The sequence below is a fragment of the Suncus etruscus genome, chromosome 3 (genome assembly GCF_024139225.1).
Source record: "Suncus etruscus isolate mSunEtr1 chromosome 3, mSunEtr1.pri.cur, whole genome shotgun sequence".
Lineage (NCBI taxonomy): Eukaryota > Metazoa > Chordata > Mammalia > Eulipotyphla > Soricidae > Suncus > Suncus etruscus.
In genome coordinates this window covers 45,426,313-45,445,829 of record NC_064850.1, presented here as the reverse complement: position 1 = coordinate 45,445,829, position 19,517 = coordinate 45,426,313, and the positions used below count along the sequence as shown (strand labels likewise).

The 19,517-nt window shown below is 57.9% G+C and overlaps 1 protein-coding gene across 1 annotated transcript; it reads left to right on the top strand.

The window, feature by feature from the left end:
• The first annotated feature begins 6,521 nt into the window (after positions 1 to 6,521).
• Positions 6,522 to 18,144, top strand: LAMB3 (laminin subunit beta 3). Its single transcript, XM_049770760.1, has 22 exons — positions 6,522 to 6,549; positions 6,875 to 7,029; positions 9,969 to 10,083; positions 10,274 to 10,347; positions 10,570 to 10,761; positions 10,972 to 11,035; positions 11,137 to 11,330; positions 11,548 to 11,668; positions 11,958 to 12,146; positions 12,258 to 12,413; positions 12,497 to 12,693; positions 12,792 to 12,903; positions 13,250 to 13,628; positions 13,903 to 14,060; positions 14,398 to 14,618; positions 14,821 to 15,018; positions 15,129 to 15,273; positions 15,816 to 16,023; positions 16,335 to 16,476; positions 16,668 to 16,844; positions 17,075 to 17,228; positions 17,906 to 18,144. The coding sequence occupies exons 1-22, from the start codon at positions 6,522 to 6,524 to the stop codon at positions 18,040 to 18,042; spliced, it is 3,516 nt and encodes a 1,171-aa protein (XP_049626717.1). The 3' UTR covers positions 18,043 to 18,144.
• Positions 18,145 to 19,517: the final 1,373 nt, after the last annotated feature.

Genomic DNA, 19,517 nt, shown 5'->3' with positions numbered 1-19,517 from the left:
ATGGTCCACCAAGCCTGCCAGGAGTGGTTTCTGAGCATAGAGTTAGGAGTAACCCCTGAGTGCTGCCGGGTGTGACCCAAAAAAAATAAAACAAAAATAGGATGTGTGCTTCTGTGTTTAGGTAAGACAAGTTAAGAGGTTTTAGGGAAAACGGGGTGTGAGCTCTGGGTTTTAAAACAGGTGTGTGCGTGAGGCCAGAGCTATAGTACAGCAATAGGGTGCTTATCCAGCTGACCCAGGACAGACCTGGGTTCGATCCCTAGTGTCCCATATGGTCCCCCTAGCCAGGAGCAATTTCTGAGCATAGAGCCAGGAGTAACCCCTGAGTCACCAGGTGTGGCCCAAAAACCAAATAACAACAACAACAACAAAACCCAGGTGTGTTTGTGAGGTGATTTGCTACACTCACAACCGACCTCTGCTGGGGAGTTAATTCATTTAGTCATTTAGTCTTACTGAGCACAATCAGTAAACCAAACTGACCCAAACCCAGCCCACCTAGCCCACTCACCCAAGCCTAACCAACCCAACTCAACCCAATCTGATCTAATATAATACAATCCAAACTAACCCAATTCAGTCAGCTTCCATCTCATTCAAAGCAACCCAACCCAGTCTAAACAGTCCAATCCAGTAAAATACAGTTCACTTCACAGTAATGGCAAGAATACCTGAAATAGCCCTGATTAGTTGCTTTTTGAACCCCCTTAAGGGACCTCAAACATTACCTTCAGAGGGGGCTGGAGCCTTAGCATGGCCATTTATAGTCACCCATGGTCCTGCCCTGGACTGTGTTTCTACCTGGTTGGCATGGTGCTATGTTCCCTCTAGCTATAGTTCCTGCTTCCTGTTCTCTTCCAAGGAAGGGGCCCACTGCTCATGGTCCTGTGAGCCAAGTCCTCCCATTAGCAGGCCTTTCCTCACATTCCCTCAGGGAACATCTTTCCCTATTACCATGGGCGCCTACAGCCAAACTCCTGTCCTGAGTGTGGTTCTATTGCTTTTGTACATGGGCACCATAAGAGCAGGCTGTCATGAAGCTTTCACCATTCTCTGGTCTAAGATGGCATTGGCTTTCCTGTGGGCAGTGGGGAATGAGGTTGGACTTTAGGTGGGTCTGACAGGAGACTGGTATCAGCTCCCTGGACCCAATTTCAGAACCAGATCCCAGAGCTGCTCTCTAGCTCTCTAGACTAGGTCTAGATCTTTGACTGGCTGCAAGTCAGATGTTCTCGGGGAGACTAACGGAAATGGGGCACTGTCCCTGGAGACATATCATGGAGTCCCTGGGTGGTGCATGCATGCTGTGAGTACCCCCAGGGAAGGGAAGGACTGAAACAATGGGAGTGGCATGGGATGGCCGGCTGTTGTCTGTTTGGATGAGACTGAGAGAGCCCCTGCCCCCTCTTGGCCAGAGTTGATGCCAAGACAATTTAGGGTCTAATCAAGACATGGTAGTGTAGAGGCCATGAAAACAACAGAAGCAGAGGTCTGCAGCCTGGTGCTGGCACAGATCACATGAGTGGGGGCTCTGTGGGGTCAGCAATTATGTCTACAGCCTCGTTGTGAACTCTGCTCTCTCTGAGCCCATGTGTGCAGAGGTGAGCGTGCATGAGGTGGGGGAAGTGCACAGGTATGTGCCTGCTTGCATTTTCTCTATGCCTGTGCATCTCTCTGTCTCTGTGTGTCTAGGGCGCATGTATGTGTGTGCATGTGTCTACATTCTGCTCACAGCTGACACCTATGTGTGGTCACATCTCAATGCAGACAAAGTCAAAGTGACTGTTTGACCTGAGAGAATGTTTCTGGTTCAGGAGGCCCAGGTGGGTGGGCTGGGGAGATGCTCTGCACCCCTGCAGACATGGGAGACAGTCTTGGGGACAACATGGTGGATGATGGATTCCTTGTCTAGGCATAGGAGGGGCAGCCATGCCCTGATGACAAGGACTACATGGAAGCTGCTGAATGTAGCTCGTTCCTTGTATTTACATGTTGAGCATTGTGTATGCACATATATATGCACACACATGTATATGTGTGATTTTACCCTCCCGACACACACACTTGGCCCTGCACTCTCTGGGATGGGCCTACCCTGTAACCATGTTGGGGTGACCCAGTCTTTGGAACAGTCTCTGTACTGGGGGTCCGTGGCTCTTGCTGGGGCTGGCAGAGCCAAAGGCAGGACATAGGCTCCCTGACTTTTCTATATGGGGAGGTAGGTCACCCCTTTGCTTTGGGGGTTTCCATGTTTCTGGATATTTTTCAGATCTCATGGTATAGGACAACACCCAGCCCTGGAGACAGCTTTGCCCACTATGGCCAGACCAGGTGCCATTGAAGTGCAGAGACTTTGCTCATTGCCAGCTTTGGCTCAGGGTCACGGCCATTCTCAGACTGTCAGTTCAGGGGTTTTCTCTTCTCAGAGAAGAGAGGAGTGTGATTGTGATTGTGAGGAGGGAAGGCAGGGCCACCCCAGGAGGAAAGGAGGGAAGGGCCCTTTCTCCCAGCATAGCCAGATGGAAGGGGCAGCCTGTCTATTGGCTTGGTCCTTATCTGGGATGGACCCCTGGCCCCTCTCTCTCCACAAGCCCCCACAGATTCTCACAGACCTGCACAGATCTCACAAGCCCCCACAGATTACCATAGACCTGCACAGACCCCACAAGCCCCATCCTTGCCCACCTTGACCCCAGGTCTGACTGCTCTGGGAGCCTACAGGGTGAGTGAATCTGTAGCTTTGATGTGTCCTAGGTTAAAGTCAGCTTGTCCAGTGCCTGCCTGGCCTCATGCCCCTCCCAACAACCATGTTTGTCCTCAGGGCCTCCCTTCCTGGGAAGGGGCCATGGCCACCTGGCAGCCCACATGGTAAGTCTGGCCAAAGGTGGGAGCGACTGGACTTGATTCCAGACCCTGCCTGGAAGAAAAGGGAGGCTTGGAGTCCTCTGTAGAGGTGGGAGTGGGGCAGACTGAGGACAGGGTGTAGTGGGTGGTATGGCTAGGGGTGGGGCATGGTGAAGTGCTTTGTGGGGTGAGCTCCTGGCCTGCTAGTCTAGCTGGGTGAAGGTCGGGTCTTGGGGGGGGCAGGCATGCTAAATATCTCTCTGAGCCAGCAGATGGTGGCAGCCACGGGGAAGGGCACACTCAGGTGCACTTCCAGAGCTCAGAGGAGTATCCTAGGGTCCCCCACTCTCACCTACTCCATCATCTGTCAGACCAGCTGCCCTTGGGATTCCTGATTCTGCTTGAATGGGGGGACCCCGAAGCTGCCTCCCCTTTGTGTCTGTGCTGGGCAGGCTGTCACTACCTCCTGCTATCTTCTGGAAGCTTCCAGGTCTCTAGTGTCCACTAGGAGCCTCTGAAGGTCTGGGTAAGGGTCTGAGCAGGTGAGCTGTTGAGTGGCAGGAGATACCAGCAGCAGGTAGGAAGGGCACAGGAACTCCCAATATGCCTTCCCCTCTGGGGCTCCATGACATGGACCCAATGGCTAGGCTGTGTGAGTATTGAGCCTGCTCATTGCTGTCTGATGAGAGGGGTGGTCCTGCTGTCCCCCACTTCCTGAGTCTTGGGGAGACTGGGACTTATCCTGTCTGCAGGGCCACGCCAGCCTGAGTCACATGTACACCCATATTTTAAGGCCCCTAGACAGTACTCAATTGTGCGTCACAGCACCCAGATGTCCCTGACTCACTAGGCACCCTCCAGAACCTAAGCTCCTGCTGCTGCCTGCAAAAACCTCAACCATGTCCTAGTGCCCTGATCCCCAATTCTAAGATCTTCTGATTACCTGATCCCCTGACCGCCAATCTCCTACCCCCAGCCCTAGCCCCTTATCTCCCAATCCACAGATCCCCTCATCCCCTGAGTCCCCATCCCGATTCCCTGATCCTCAAACCCCTGATCCCTTTATCTCCATTTTCTGATCCCTTGGTCTCTGATTGGGGGATCCCATCTGTTCTACTGGACCTCACTGGAACCTCCGACAGCCTGGCTGACCTGAGCTGGCACCTGTACAAGGAGCAAGGCCATGAGTGTACACCCTGCCAGAAGCTTCTGCAGCCACCTGCCACCTGCCAGCAGCCCCCCTGCTCTACACAGTTTTAGCCAGACTGAGCCCCACAATCAGTTGGGGCCTCAAGGTCAGGATGATAGGGAGGAAACGGTTTGCGCTAGCCCCTGACCTGTTGCCCCTAGGCCAGTGAGTGCCCCTGAGATAAGTTGCTCACATGTGAGGGTGGCTGTGGACATGTCCACTAGAGGGGCCCCAACAGAGCTGCCCTATCCTGGGCTACCCCAGGACTGCTTGAGTGCCTGGGGGTCTCCAGGCCCTAGCAGAGTCTGCCAAGAGCTAGGATAGTGAACTAGTGACTGATCCATCCCGTTAATATGGGCTCAAGCTGGGCAGACATGGTCCTCCCTGCTGGGTGCTGTGGTGTGTGTGTGTGTGTGTGTGTGTGTGTGTGTGTGTATGTGTGTGTGTGTGTGTGTGTGTGTGTGTGTGTGTGTGTGTGTGTGTGTGTGTGGCTCTCTGAGGGGGACTTTGCAGGGTTCTCTGAGAGATCTCTGAGGGGCCTCTGAGGGTGTCCCTGCACGGTTCTCTGTGAGGCCTCTGAGGGGTCTCTGAGGGAATCTCTGCAGGGCCAGCAGTGGATGACTTGGGCTTTGAGGCCCAGGAGAGGGGAGTATGGTGGGGACCCACCCAGAACCACCTCTGCCCCTTGTCTAGCCAGGGAAAGGTCTCTGTGTGCCTGAATGTCCTTACAGCTGTGCAGCTTCTCTGGGTCTCTCCAGAGCATTCCGGAAGGCCAGGCCCTCACCTGGGGTGCTGCCCTTTGTCTCCATGGGCAGGCTGTCTCCGGGCCCTGGAGACATACATTCCTGCCGGCGCTGACTCACAGGCCTTTACCTGCCCGGCTACCTGCCAGCCTCAGCGCCCCGCCCGCCTCCTGGATCACCCTGAGCCTCTTCCTGATGAGGCAGCAACAGAGGAGGTGGGGAGAAGGAGCCCTCCTTCCCCCCCTGCAGGGGTTTTCCACTGCTGATCCCCTCAGAGGGGCTTTCCAGGGCCAGGACCCAGCACTGGCAGATCGTGGCTCCATCTCAGTCCATTTCTGTTCCACTGGGCCTGGCCCAGAAGGATCCAGGATACAGACCCTAATGCCTGGGGAGATCCCCAGCACCCTCTCACTCAGGACACATCCCAATTCTGCAGACTGCCAGACTCAGTCTGGCCGGGGTGCCCATCCTGGGAGATGGTAGGGTGTAGTGACGCCGTGGGTGTGCCCTCAGATTCCTGGGGCCCGCCCTGCCCTGCCTGGGCAACTCCCAGCAGAATCCCAGGTGAGGTCTCATTTAAAGGCAGGCCTGACACAACGGAGCTCCGAAGCTGTCTAAGGGAGGAGCAGGAGCCAGGTAAGACCCCCCACTCTCATCCTCAATTGCTGCCTCAGGGCTGGGGTTGAGTTCCATGATGTCTTGCCCAGCCTGACCCTGTCCCCTATTTCCTGGTCTCTCTGTTCCCTGGCCCCTGTCTCCGGGACCAGTCCTCTCTTGTTTGTTTTTGTTTTGGGACCATAGCTGGTAATGCTCAGGAATCACTCCTAGCATGCTCGGGGGACCATATGGGATACCTGGGGTCGAACCCAAGTCGACTGCATGCGAGACAAATGCTCTCCCCACTCTGCTATCCCACCGGCTCCTGGCCCAGCCACTCTTGGGTTTACCGATAAGTGGTTCATCTGGGGAAGCGAATTTAGACATGGGCCCAGCACTGTGGGGAATAGGGCAGAGGTTTGCTCATGGGGTTCCCCTGTGCACCCTCCTGGGGCACAACTGGAGTGATACAGAGCTGCCTCAGGTGTAGTCATGGCAGACCCTCCTCAGAGGTTTCCAGGCTGGCCCTTGGGCTCTCACTGATGAGTTTCTCTTTCATTATTGTTCTGGGGCCTCTGAGGGATGTTTAGCGGCCCAGGCCCATGTTTAGAGGTGAGTGTCAGCCAGGCAGCAGCTCAGTGTGAGGCCCGAGGGTGTTGTGGGCACCAGGGGGACCACCTTGCAGATATGCTTACTAAGCCTGGCAGGCAAGACCCCAGATCTGCATTCACTTTCAGCCCTGTTTGGATTCTCTATTTTCCCACTTTTTGGCAACCGCCACGGTGCTCGGCAGATCTAGGCTCCTCCTGGCACTGCTCAGGGCCTTCTCCTTAGTACAGGGAACCCAGGGGCCAGTCAGGCAGTGCTCAGGACTCCCAACTTCTGCAGTGTGGCTGACCTGGGCATCCACTGGGGCTCTCTGGGGTTGTGCTGGGCCCGACCTGGGGTCCTCCCTGAGAAAACCCAAGCCTGTCCCTTGGTCCCTTGCCCAATTCCTCTGCTGTCCTGTGGTAATATCCTCACATAACAGGTATAAGTTCGGGGCCAGGAAGGCAGGTGGCTGATGGCTGGAGCAGGACTGGTTCTGGGGTACTGTGCGTGACCAGGCCATTCTGTCCCAGATGCTGCCCTTGACCATGGGGCCGAGGATGACTCTGTTGCTCCTGCTTTGTCTGTGTAAGTGTCCCCAGTCAGGCCAGTGAGGATGGGGGGAAACACTCGCCCACCTCCAATGGCTCCCCACCGGCCTGTCCTCCATGCCTGAGTTCTCTAGTCCCAGTCTTGCCTCTGGTGTGGGGTTCAGGGCCCCACAAGCTCCAATGTCCCATGAGCTATAGATTGTGGAAAGTAGTGGGCCCCGGGGCCAGGTTTCTGTGTTTTAGTGCTAAAACTGCATCTGGGCCCCTGTACTTGTACCACCACACCAGGGAGGGGTATGCGGGCTGGGGACAGCCTGGTGCCCTTCTCCCTGCTGCGTCCTGACCAGGCTCCTTGATTTCAGTGCTTCCCAGTGTCTGGTGCAACCAGCAGGCCTGCTCCAGAGGTGCCTGCTATCCTCCTGTGGGGGACCTGCTGATAGGGAGAACTCGCTTCCTCCACGCCTCTTCCACCTGTGGCCTGAACAAGCCTGAGACCTACTGCACCCAGTATGGAGAGGTAGGCCGGGTGTGTGTGTGTGGGGGCACGATAGGTCAGGGGGGCCCAGCGATGCAGGACTGTTGGCTCCCAAGGATGTCTGGAAGCTTTGTGGACCCTCGAAGCCGTGGACTCAGGCCAATGTGGTGGCCATGACTTGATTTACATGGCCAGGTATCCCCTCCAAAAAATAGCATGCGGAAGAAACCAGACCCAGCGGCTCTTTCTGGGGGTGTCTGTGGAGGCTGGATCTGGGAGGGGATCTGCCCGTGAAGAGGATGGTTAGAATGTGAGTTCAGTTCAGCTGAGTCCTGTGGTGCTTTCATGGCTTTCAGTGCTCCATGCCACAGCCAAGGTGGGCACACAGGCTTGAGAACAGACCTTAGGTGCTCCCCAATCTATGGAACTGGCTGTTCCAACCTTCTTCCCCCCACAACCCTGCCTGCCCCTCTAATATGAAATCACCCACATCCTTCCTTTTTGATGTCTCGCCCTCCTGGTGCTGAATTGACAACTTAGGGGACACTGACAGGTGGAGGAGATGTGCTTTTGGCCCAGCTGGGGCAGACTGATGATGTGCAGGATGAGACCACAAGGGGCCCACAGCGACCACCGGTCCCTGAGCCCCAAAGCAGGCTTTTGAGGGGCTGCCAGAGTGAGAAGGAACAGTGGGGAGCCGAAATGAGGACATTCAAGGGATCCAGTCTTGGCAGTCTTGGGGCAGGGGTTAGGGCAGGGGGTGCAGGCAGTCGAAGCACAGATACACAGCCCATCAACTGTGTTGCTCCAGTCCTAGAACCCCAGAACCACGGCCTCCGCTTCCGGAGGTCCCAGAGAGGTCTTAGACCCATTATGTGGAGCTTCGCCAGGGCCCAGTGGGGACCCACAGGAGAGTGAGCGAGCTTGTCTCCGAGGGTCCCTGCTAAGACTGTTGCCTGGATCAGAACAGGGCACGCATCCCGGGGCAGGTAGACCCTGAGACTGGCAGGTTCAGGGAGCGCAGGGCTTCGGGGACAGATGTGGGTGTCGCTAGAATCTGGGGTTCTCGGCCTCTTAGGACTTCCAGGAGGGTCCTATTGCTATGGGGGGGGCAGTCTATGCGCTTGCTCGCCCTGGGTCAGAGGGCCAGAGAGTGGGGGAGCCAAAAAAAAGGAGGAGAAAGAGATGCCGAGGGGAGCCGAGGGGTGGAGAGAGAGAGAAAGAGAGAGAGGAGAGGAGAGAGGAGAGACAGAGAGAGACAGAGAGGAGAGGAGAGAGAGGAGAGGAGAGAGACAGAGAGGAGAGGAGAGGAGAGAGAGGAGAGAGACAGGAGACAGAGAGGAGAGGAGAGGAGAGAGAGGAGAGAGACAGGAGACAGAGAGGAGAGGAGAGGAGAGAGAGGAGAGAGACAGGAGACAGAGAGGAGAGGAGAGGAGAGGAGAGGAGAGAGACAGAGACAGAGAGACAGAGAGGAGAGGAGAGAGAGGAGAGAGACAGAGAGGAGATAGAGGAGCAGAAAGGAGAGGAGAGAGAGAGGAAAGACAGAGAGAGAGAGAGAGAGAGAGAGAGAGAGAGAGAGAGAGAGAGAGAGAGAGAGAGAGAGAGAGGAGAGAGAGAGAGAGAGAGAGAGAGAGAGAGAGAGAGAGAGAGAGAGAGAGAGAGAGAGAGAGAGAGAGAGAGAGAGAGAGAGAGAGAGAGAGAGAGAGAGAGAGAGAGAGAGAGAGAGATCGAGGGGAGCCTGGGGAGCCGAGAGAGGGGCGGAGCCAAGCCTAACCGAGCCAAGCCGAAAGAAGCCGAACTGGGCCAGACCGAGTTGAGCCGGGCCCGGCCGAGAAGAGCCGAGCCGACCCGAGCCGACCCGAGCCGACCCGAGCCGACCCGAGCCGAGCCGAACTGAGCCGAGAGAAGCCATACCCAGCCGAGCCCCTACGCGTGCCCGGCGGGAAGGACGCGCCCAGTCGCCCCGCTGGGCCCGGCGCTCGGCCGGAATGCCTTGGCGCGGGCCGCTGGACGTGACTGGCGCTGCTCCGCTCCTCCCGGCTTGGCGGGCGGCCACGACCTTGACGGTCGCTCCTGGCGTGATGGGGCACCCTGGAGGGCTCGCGGGAGGGACTGGCTAGCGCCGCTTCCTGAGCCCCCGGAAGGGCTGGGGCGCCCCAGAGCCCTCCCCACCTCGCACCCCTGCCCTTGGCTTTCCCTGCCTGCCCGCCCCAACTCGGGGAGACTTGTCTGCAGGCCAGACCTCGAGCTTCTAGAAAGCTTCAGGGTAGGGAACTAGGCCAAGCATTTTCAGATGGGCACAGAGCAGGAGCCGAGCCAGTGCCTGGGTTCAGCCCAGCTCAGCCCAGCCCAGCCTGCCAGAGGGGGTCGTTGGGCCCAGAACTCTAGGCTCTGTCCAGCACAGGGAGAGACGCCCAGGCACATGAGATGCTTAGGCCCTGCTACACACAATATACATACGTGTGCACATCTACGCACAGAACAGCTCAATGTACGAACTCACATATACCCACATACCATAGCACATGCAATATGTAACACACACACACACACACACATACATACATACAGCATGCCCATGCATCCCCTGCACCACAGAAGACAGGGGCTGTGGCTCTCAGGGCCAGCGTAGGATCTGGGTGCCTGGTCCCACTGGCAACGTTGCCCAGAGAGCCCATCTGCAGTCTCAGACCACCACAGATAGCTGCAGGGGCCGAGTCAGGTAGTGTTGGTGGTTTCTCCTGAGTGCTTGCAGTAGGGCTAGAGAAAGAGAGAAAGAGGAAAGATCATGGGTGTAACACAGCTGGCTCATGTGCATGCACACCGACTGTGTGTATTGACACTCGGGCATGCTGTGTGCATACATGAGCAATGCATGCGATAGGTCGGAGGAGATACACCAAAGTCCCCTTCCAGCATGTTCCTGGAGGGACAGTCTGTGCTGAAGATGGGCCCTGTTTGACTCTCTCCTGCTCCCCTAGTGGCAGATGAAATGCTGCAAGTGTGACTCAAGGCTGCCTCACAGCTACAACAGTCACCGTGTAGAGAACGTAGCTGCGTCCTCAGGCCCTGGGCGTTGGTGGCAGTCCCAAAACGGTAAGGCCAGTGTCTGGGCCCCTGGCTTGCAGTGGGTGCAGAGCAGGGGAGCTGGGGGAAGAGGTGGAGCCCTGGACCAGGGGGTGCAGCAGGGAATAGGAAGGTGCTGGGATGCAGGGAGGCAGGGAGGTTCCTGGCTGCCCACGCTTCCCTCAGTGCACTGAGTGCCCATGACTGCCCGTCCCCCCAGATGTGCGTCCAGTTTCGCTACAGCTGGACCTGGATGGAAAACTTCAGCTGCAGAACATTGGGATGCACTTCAAGGTGACGTGCCCCTTTTCCCACTTCTGCTCAGCCGCAGACTCAGCTGAGTGCGGGCACCTCTGAGTGGGGGCACCCAAGGACTAGCATTTTGTGCCCTGGGGTGTGGGTGTGTGAGGCTCACTTCCCCATCAGGGATGTGGTGCTCGGCACTGTTCTGGCTGTCCCTGCCAGTAACGTTGGAGTCACTCCTCCTGCCTGCAGCTGACTTGCCTGTCCCCACAGGGGCCGCAGCCAGCTGGGCTGCTCATTGAGCGATCCTCAGACTTCGGCCGGACGTGGCGGGTATACCAGTATCTGGCCACTGACTGTGCTGCCACTTTCCCGAGGGTGCGCCAGGGCCGGCCGCAGGGCTGGGAGGACGCACGATGTCAGGTGCTGCCAGTCCGGCCTGCGGGGCGCCCCGATGGAGGGCAGGTAGGTGCATAGGATCCCTTACTGGTTTCCCAGGAAGCAGCACTTCCTGCCCACATGTGCCGGTCACAAGAATTCGGCTTGGTCCAGGAGCTCATGCAGCCACGTTCCTCCAGCACCTGTGGGCCCTGTGCGGGGTGGACCTTGGTTTTGAGCACTGGAGGGGGACCCTGCGTCTCAAGGCCAGTGCTCATCCTGTTCCTCTCCCCTCAGGTCCAGGTCAACCTGCTGGACTTGGCTGCTGGGATCCCGGCAACTCAGAGCCAGAAATTGCGTGGTGAGGGTGGCCTCCTGCCTGCTTGGGGGCGCTGCTGGGCAGGGGTGGCCTGCAGCTGGAGGCCGAGGGTGCCCCCCTGACCCACTCTTCTGTGCCCTCAGAGCTAGGCACCATCACCAACCTGCGGGTGAACTTTACCAGATTGGCACCTGTGCCCTCACGTGCCCACCACCCGCCCAGCGCCTATTTTGCAGTCTCCCAGCTGCGCCTCCTTGGCTCCTGCTTCTGCAACGGCCATGCTGACCGCTGTGCATCTCCATCTGCTGCCTCCCGAGACCCTGCCAGCGCCGTGCAGGTGATGAGGGCAGAGGAGCAGGGTGCCAGGGGGGCAGAGTGCTGACACTCATGAGTGCCTCAGATTCAGCATACACAATCACACAGACACAGAGACACACAGGGGCACAGAGATATGCAGACACACAGACACACAGGTACTCTCGAGCCCCCCATCAGACACCTAGCAGCTTAGGTCACTTGCTCCAAGATGAGTCTAATGTCTGTGTCCCTTCCAGGTGTCGGGGGTGTGTGTCTGCCAGCATCACACAGCAGGGCCCCACTGTGAACGCTGCGCACCCCTGTACAACGGTCGGCCTTGGAGCCCTGCTGATGACAGGAACCCCCAGGAATGCCAGAGTGAGCAGAGCTTGCTCTACCCTGACCCCGTCCTCCCCTGTCCTCCCTCGTAGCCTGTCCCTGTCCTCTCCTTGTCCTCTCTCTTGCCCACAATTCTCTGCCCCTTCCATCTGTGCTCCCTTTTGATCTTCTGGAGTTTCCCCTTGCCTGCAGGAGCCAGACCCAACAGTTACACCCCCACCTCACTGATTCCTCCTGAGTCCAATTCACCTCCATCCTGTGCAGTGGCAGTTTGAGGGTTCCTGGGGACGTGACATGGCTGTCAGCCAGTCTTCTGCTTTTTTTCCAGAGTGTGAGTGCAACGGGCATGCCGACAGCTGCCATTTTGACCCGGCTGCGTTCACTGCCAGTGGGGGCACCCAGGGTGGCGTATGTGACAACTGTCAGCACCACACTGAGGGGCCACACTGTGAGCGCTGCCAGCTGCACTTCTTCCGGAACCGGCACCCGGGTGCGCCCCCCGAGGAGACCTGTCTCCGTGAGTGTCTGCTGGGTGCCAGTCTCTTCTCTGAGGGCCCGGGGGTCCCTGGGAACCACTGAGGTCCCTCTCCCAGCAGCCTCTCAGGCCTGCTCTCCCTTCTATCCCCAGCCTGCGAGTGTGACCCTGACGGGGCAGTGCCAGGGGCACCATGCGATCCGCAGACTGGACAGTGCGTGTGCAAGGAGAATGTGCAGGGGGAACGCTGTGACCTGTGTCGGCCTGGTTTCACTGGGCTCAGCCATGCTGACGCTCGGGGCTGCAAGCGTGAGTGGGGCCAAGGCATGTGGGCAGTGCAGGGGTCATGGGGCATGGTGGTAGGGACCTGCACTCAACAGCGCCACTTGTAGGCTGTGAATGCAGTGCCCTGGGCTCCCGACCTGACATGCCCTGTGATGAAGAAAGTGGCCGCTGCCTGTGTCTGCCCCATGTACTGGGCCCCCGCTGTGACCAATGTGCCCCCAACTACTGGAAGCTGGCCAGCGGCCAGGGCTGTGAGCCTTGCGCCTGTGACCCCAGCCATTCCCTGAGCTCCCAGTGTCACCAGGTACGAGCCTGCCCGAGACTCCATTTCATCTTGGATCTCAGCCATATACTCTCTAGTGTACACACCACAGGCCCCTCTGAGGTCCCTGTATTCCCTAGTTTACAGGACAGTGCTCCTGCCGTGATGGCTTCGAGGGCCGAACATGCAGTGTGGTGTCTGCTCGCCAGTGCCCAGACAGAACCTATGGGGATGTGGCCTCTGGGTGCCGAGGTATGTGTCCACCCTGTAAACGAGGTGGGGGCCAAGTGAATCTGCTCACAGCCTTCAGGGTGTGCCTAGCTGTGCTGGTCCCACTCATGGGTCCTCGTGGCTCCTGTCCCTGCATATTGTCCCCACACAATGCTTTCCCTCTGGGCAACAGGGAAGAGGGCATGAGAATGAGGAAGAGGGCATGAGAATGAGGTGACAGTGTTGTCCTGTACACAGTGGCTGTGGGTATAGAGCTGGGCCTGTGTGCACCTGAGTCGTGGGTTACCTCACTGCCTCTTGGCATCTTTGTGGCTGGGCATGAGGAATGGGTGAGGCCCTGACTAACCCTGGCTCTTCTCTTGCCCAGCCTGTGACTGTGACTTCAGGGCCACCGAGGGACCCGGCTGCGACAAGGCCTCGGGCCGCTGCCTGTGTCGCCCTGGTGTGACGGGGCCCCGATGTGACCAGTGTGAACGTGGCCACTGTGACGGTTTCCCAGGCTGCCCAGCCTGCCATCCCTGCTTCCACACCCACCATGCTGAGCTCCAGGCCCAAGCCCAGCGCCTTGGCAGCCTTCGCAATGCCACTGCCAGGCTGGGTATTGGTTTGGGCCCAGGGGACCTCGGCCTAGCCGCCCGTATCCGTGCTACCCAGAGCCAGTTGGAGCAGCTGCAGACAGCTTTGGGCCGAGCCGGCAACACTGAGCAGGACATGGCCCATCTGGCCAGCAGTGTCTCTACCATCAGGTACCCCTGGGTTGCCCCTGTGAACATCAGATTTGGTCTGTGCAGCAGGGCAGATGCCCATGGAGGGGCCTCTCTTGAGCTCCAAGGCACTAAGGGGCATGACCCCCTCCACCAGAGACCCCTTGGCATTTCGTGAGATTCTGCTGGGTTGGAATCTAGTTCTCATGTTTCCTGCAGCAGAGCTGGTGGGCAGGGCAGTAGGGGAGGCTGGGAAGTTGGGGTGCTCAGGTCTGCTGTGGGGCTCTGGCACCTAATCTCGGCTCTCTCGCCTCAGGCGAACCCTGCAGACGCTGCCCCTGCACGTCCCTACCGAGGAGGACGTGAGCCTACAGGGATTGCTCGATAGCCTGGACCGGGGCTTCCACCGCCTACTCCTCTTGTATCAGGGCCGGAAGCAGCAATGGGAGCAGCTGGGCCGTGGCGACCCCTCTGGTGAGTGCCTAGCCCCGTGCTCTATCCTGATGCTTGTTCCAGTGCTCCATCTTGCACTTTGTCCAGTGCATGTCCCAGTGTTTCTTTCCTGTGCTCCATCCTTGTGCTCCGTCCAAGTGTTCTGTCCCCACACTTTGTCCTAGGGCTCTTCTCAATGCTCCATCTCCATGCTCTGTCCCAGTCTTCTGGCCAGTGCTCTATCCCTGCAGAGCTTCATCCCTGTTACCTGTCTCTGCTTCTCTCTTCCCACTGTCTGTCCCTGCCATCTGTCCCACCATTTGCCCCTCTCCCAGGTGCCCCATCCCCCATCTCTCCATTTCTCTCTCTCCTCTCCCAGGTGCCCTCCGCACGCTGGCTGAGGCTTATGACCGCTCCTCACAGGCCAACCAGCAGGTGGCCCACAGCTCCAATTTGCTGCTGGGTGTTGGTGAGAGGCGTAGGGAGGTAGAGGCACTGCAGAGACAAGCAGGGGGCATTTCGGGTGTCGGGGGACCCCAGCTGTCCGCCCTGCGGCTGCAGATGGCATCTCTGCCTGATCTCACACCAACCATCAACCAGGTGAGCTGGATGGAGGTGCTGGCCCCCTGTAGTGGCCCTTCTAGGGCTCTGACAACTCCATGACCAGCCCTGCTAGTCCCTCTGACCTGCACTGTTGCTGAGGAGATGGACTGGGCAGGGTGCTATGGAGACTCAGGCCTGGCTTTGGGTGGAATGGGGTGTGGGTGCAGTTCTGCACATGGGCTGACACCTGTCCCTACAGCTCTGCGGGGGCTCTCGGCAAACGGCCTGCACCCCGGAATCCTGTCCAGGCCTGCTGTGTCCTCGGGACAATGGTACAGACTGTGGTTCCCACTGCCTGGGTACCCTCCCCAGGGCTGGTGGTGCCTTCCACTCAGCTGTGCAGGTGGCTGCACAGCTGCGGGACTTCGATGCTCAGCTCCAGCAGACACGGCACATGGTGGGTAAAGCTGGGGGGGGGGGAGGTGTTTGCAAGCACTGAGTTTGCAGGGGCCAGGGGGATGGAGCATGGGGCCATGGAGCACGCCCTGCTGACCAACTCTTGGACAGATCCAGGCCACGGAGGAGGCAGCTCTGCGGGTGCAGTCGCACGCGGGGCGCCTGGTGTCACAGGTGAGCAGCAGTCGTGCCCACATGGAAGAGGACGCACGTCGGACGCAGCTGCTTATCCAGCAGGTGCGGGACTTTCTCACAGGTAGGAGTGGCTCTCTGCCTTTTTTGTACTCCAGCCCCGGCCTGGTCCTCCCCTGGCCTCTCTTCTCACTGGAAGGTCCCATTTCTTCACAAACTCTCACTTTCAGATAGTGCCCCTGGAAGTACTTTCCTATCAGTGCTCTCAAAGTACTTCCTGAAAGTGCTCTCTGACAGTGCTCTCCTGGATGTATTCTGACAGTGTTCCCTGACAACACTCCCTGATAATGCTCTCCTGGGGCTATTTCTGGGGGGGATTCCTCCAGGAAAGCTCTTTGAGACAAATATCTTTCAAGCTTTGTTTGGGAAGCCTGGGGGTCTCTGTAGTCATGAAACAGCAGGATCCCCTTCACATGATCTGGGAGGGTTCTGTGGGTTTTGTGGCCCTCGAGGCTGCCTGAACATGACTCTCAGGGCCACCTATCCTGTGCCTCAGCTTCATCACACACGATCTGGGCTGTACCGAAGTGCTCACAGTGCCCAGGAATTCCAGGGTGCTGTGTGGATGTGGAGTCTGTGACAGGCTGTCCTGTGCTTGCCTTTCAGACCCCGCGGTGGACGCAGGCAGCATCGAGCAGGTGAGTGTGGCTGTGCTGGCCCTGTGGCTGCCCAGTGACCCTGCCACTGTGCGGCGGAAGATGGCGGAGGTGCAGTCGCTGGCCGCCCGGCTCCCCAGCGTGGGCTTGCTGCTTGCCCAGACCAAGAGCGACATCGAGCGCGCCCGCAAGTTGCAGGCTGAGGCCGAACAGGCCAGGTACCATTCAGGGCCTGGGCTGGGAAGGGTGGGTAAATCCCAGCAGTGTGGGGGTCAGAGATATAGGGACATGGTCAGGGATGATCCTATGGGAGGCGTTTGTGAGTGGAATGTTTCTGTGAGGGGGTACATCCTGTGATGGGGAGGCTTTTCTGAGGGGGAGGATCTTGAGGGGGGATGATCCTATGAAGTTAATGATCCTATGAGGGAGAGGCTCCTGTGAGTGGTTGCTCTTGTGAGCAGATGTTCCCATGACTGGGGCTGTGGCAGGGCTGAGCCACTGGTGCTGTCTCATGCGCTGACACCCCCAGGGTCCGTGCTCACACCGTGGAGGGCCAGGTGGCAGATGTACGGGCAAGCCTGCGACAAGGCGGTCTGGCACTGCAGGAGGCTCAGGACACCATGCAGGGCACCAGCCGCTACCTGGGGCTCATTCAGGAGCGAGTGACTGAGGTGAGCCAGCGAGGCTGGAGGGGGCAGGCTGGGATGTGATGCTAGAAGATAAGCCGAATGGTTTAGACTGACAAGCCAGGGCTGTGGCTAATGCCTGGGGGGAGGGAGGAGGGCACAGAAAGCTCCTAGGGCCTGTGGGGCCATTCAGGGATGCTTGGACAGAGCTCAGGGCATCTATGTTTTCCTCCCAGGTTCAGCAGGTCCTTGGACCAGCGGGTCGGCAGGTGACAGACATGGTGAAGCAGCTGAGCGGCTTCCGGGTGCGGATGGAGGAGCTGAGCCGCCAGGCCAGCCAGCAGTGGGAACGGGCCACTGGGGCCAAGCAGCTTGCTGGGGAGGCCAGCCAACAGGCCCTGAGTGCCCAGGAGGTACGTGCCAGTGAGGAAGGCAGGGCTATGTGATGCCACTGAGGCCCCTTTGTCTTGGTGTAGCAAGGATCCAGCCCTGCTGAGAGGAGATTGAGCAGCCTAGCCTGCTCTGGCTCCTGGTATTATCAGGGTCTGGCTCTTGCATCTGCCCCTTCTCTGCCTGTTCTGGGGTACCCTCTTTGTCTCAGCATTGGGGTACACTGCTGCTGACATGGGGGTGCTGTGTGCAGGGGCTGCAGACAGTCAGGCGCAAGTATGCGGAGCTACAGGAGCGGCTGGCCAGTGGTCCCGCTCTGGGTGAGCAGGGAAGCCGCATCCTCAGTGTGAAGATGGAGGCGGAGGAGCTCTATGAGGAAACGGTGGAGATGATGGAGCGGATGAGAGGTGGGTCCAGGACAGACTCAGGAAATGGGGCCCTGCAGCCCTCTGAGGCACATGGGACTGTGAGCAAAGAGAGGCTCTGTGCTTGGGAGGCTGTCACTGCTGAGGGCCTAATGTAGGGGTTCCTCAAATCATGGGATCTCAAAATCACAGGGTCCCTACATCGCTGGGTTCCTAATACAGGGAGTCCCTAAAATCACAGGGCCCTCAAATCATGGGGTCCATAACATTACAGGATCCTTACAATCCTGGGGTCCCAAAGTTATGGGGTGCCTTAAATAATGGGGTCCCTAACATAGGGGTTCATAAAATTAGAGGATTCCAATATAATGGGTCCCCAAATCATAGGACCTCAAAATTATGAGTGCATAAAATCATGAGTCCCTACTATGGCAGGGTCCCTAATACAGGGGTCCCTAACATAAGAGATCCTCAATATCATGGGTTCCCTAATACAGGGAAACTGTAGTATCAGGTCTCTAACATGCAGGGTCCCTAACTAACACAAGGATTCCCTACCATGTAGGGCTCTGACAGCTTAGGCGCCTGTGTGCTCTGAGTCCTCTGTGTTGAGCCCCAGACGGTGGGAACTATGGTGTCTCTGGGAAACTGAAGGGACAGGTGGGGCCTGGGATAAAGCCATGGAGTATTCCCCACTGTCATCTACTCTGGTCCCCCAGACATGGAATCGGAGCTGCTGCGGGGTAGCCAGGCCATCGAGTTGCGTTCAGCTGACCTGTTGGGGCTTGAGAAGCGTGTGGAGAAGCTCCGAGACCACATCAATGGGCGCGTTCTCTATTATGCTAGCTGCAAGTGATTGCCAGGACCTTGGGGATATGCCTGCAACTTCACCACCCTGGTGAGAAATTCTGTATGAGAGAGAAGTCCAATAAAGCCCAATAAAGTGCCTTGTCACAGAGTCTGAGACCGGGGAAGGGTCTATCTCTACCATGAGCAAACTTTCGTGTGGTGTCAGCTTTCCTGAGAGCTCTGCCTATGACCTAGCCTGTGTGTTTATGTGCCTATACACGTGTCTGTGTGCATCTTTTTTGGGGGGCCACACCTAGCAGTGCTAGGGGTTACTCCTGGCTCTGCGCTCAGAAATCACTCCTGGGGCTGGAGATATAGCATGGAATTAAGGCGTTTGCCTTGCATGCAGAAGGACGGTGGTTTGAATCCCAGCATCCCATATGGTCTTCTGAGCCTTCCAGGAATGATTTCTGAGCATAGAGCCAGGAGTAACCACTGAGCGCTGCCTGGCAGGCTTGGGGAACCATATGGTATGCTGGGGATTGAACCCAGGTTGGCTGCTATGGCTTCAACCCCTTGTATGCATCTTGTGCCTATATGTGTATCTCTGCATGCACACACATGAAGGTATGTTCACATATGGGATGGTGTGAATACCGCCTGAGCACTGTGTTGCAGCCCCCCCTTTACTGTCCTGCCATGTCCCTTGGATCTACTCTCCCACCCCTAGCGCCCAGGTGATTCTTCTGTCCCAATACTGAGGGGGACCAGCAGGGGGCGCTGAGCCCTTTATCCTTCATGCGAAAGTGTCAATCTGTGTCTGGGTCCCACGGCGCGGTCAAGGTCACATGGAGTTTGCCAAGGGCTGGGTAAGAACCATGGACCCTCATAGAGAAAATAAGTTCACTTTATTGTATTCACTTATGGCACAGCACTGAGCACTGGAGGGGAGAGTCTCAGCAGAGCACTGAGCACTGGAGAGGGGGAGAAGGGAGGCTCTTGTCACAGCACTGAGCACTAGAATAGAGGAGGGGAGGATCTCATCACATCACTGAGCACTGGAAGAGGAGGGGGAGGGTCTCAGCAGACCAGTGAGAGGTGGGGGGGGGTCTCATCACAGCACTGACCACTGGAGGGGAGGAGGGAGGAGGGGGGTGGTCTCATCAGAGCACTGAGAACTGGAGGGGAAAAGGGAGGAGAGGAGGGCTTGATCACAGTACTGAGCACTGGAAGGCAGGAGGGGAAGGGGAGGGTCTCATCACAGCACTGGAGGAGGAGGAGGAAACTCTCATTCTCCGTGGGGGTCTGTAGGGCTCCTGGTCAGAGATGGTTCTGTCTTGGCAGGTGGCGCTGCTGTGGAGGGGATGGCAGGTGGTCCTGGGTGTGACCTGGGTTAGAGTGGGGCTCGTGGGCAGTGCCCAGGGCTTGAGCACAAGGCGGCTGGCAGGCGGTGGGTGGAAAAGCAGCTCCATGTGGCTTTGCTGAGATGCGCTGGGCAGATTGAGCTGCTCTCGGCCAGCGACTCAGACCAGTGTCTGGGCA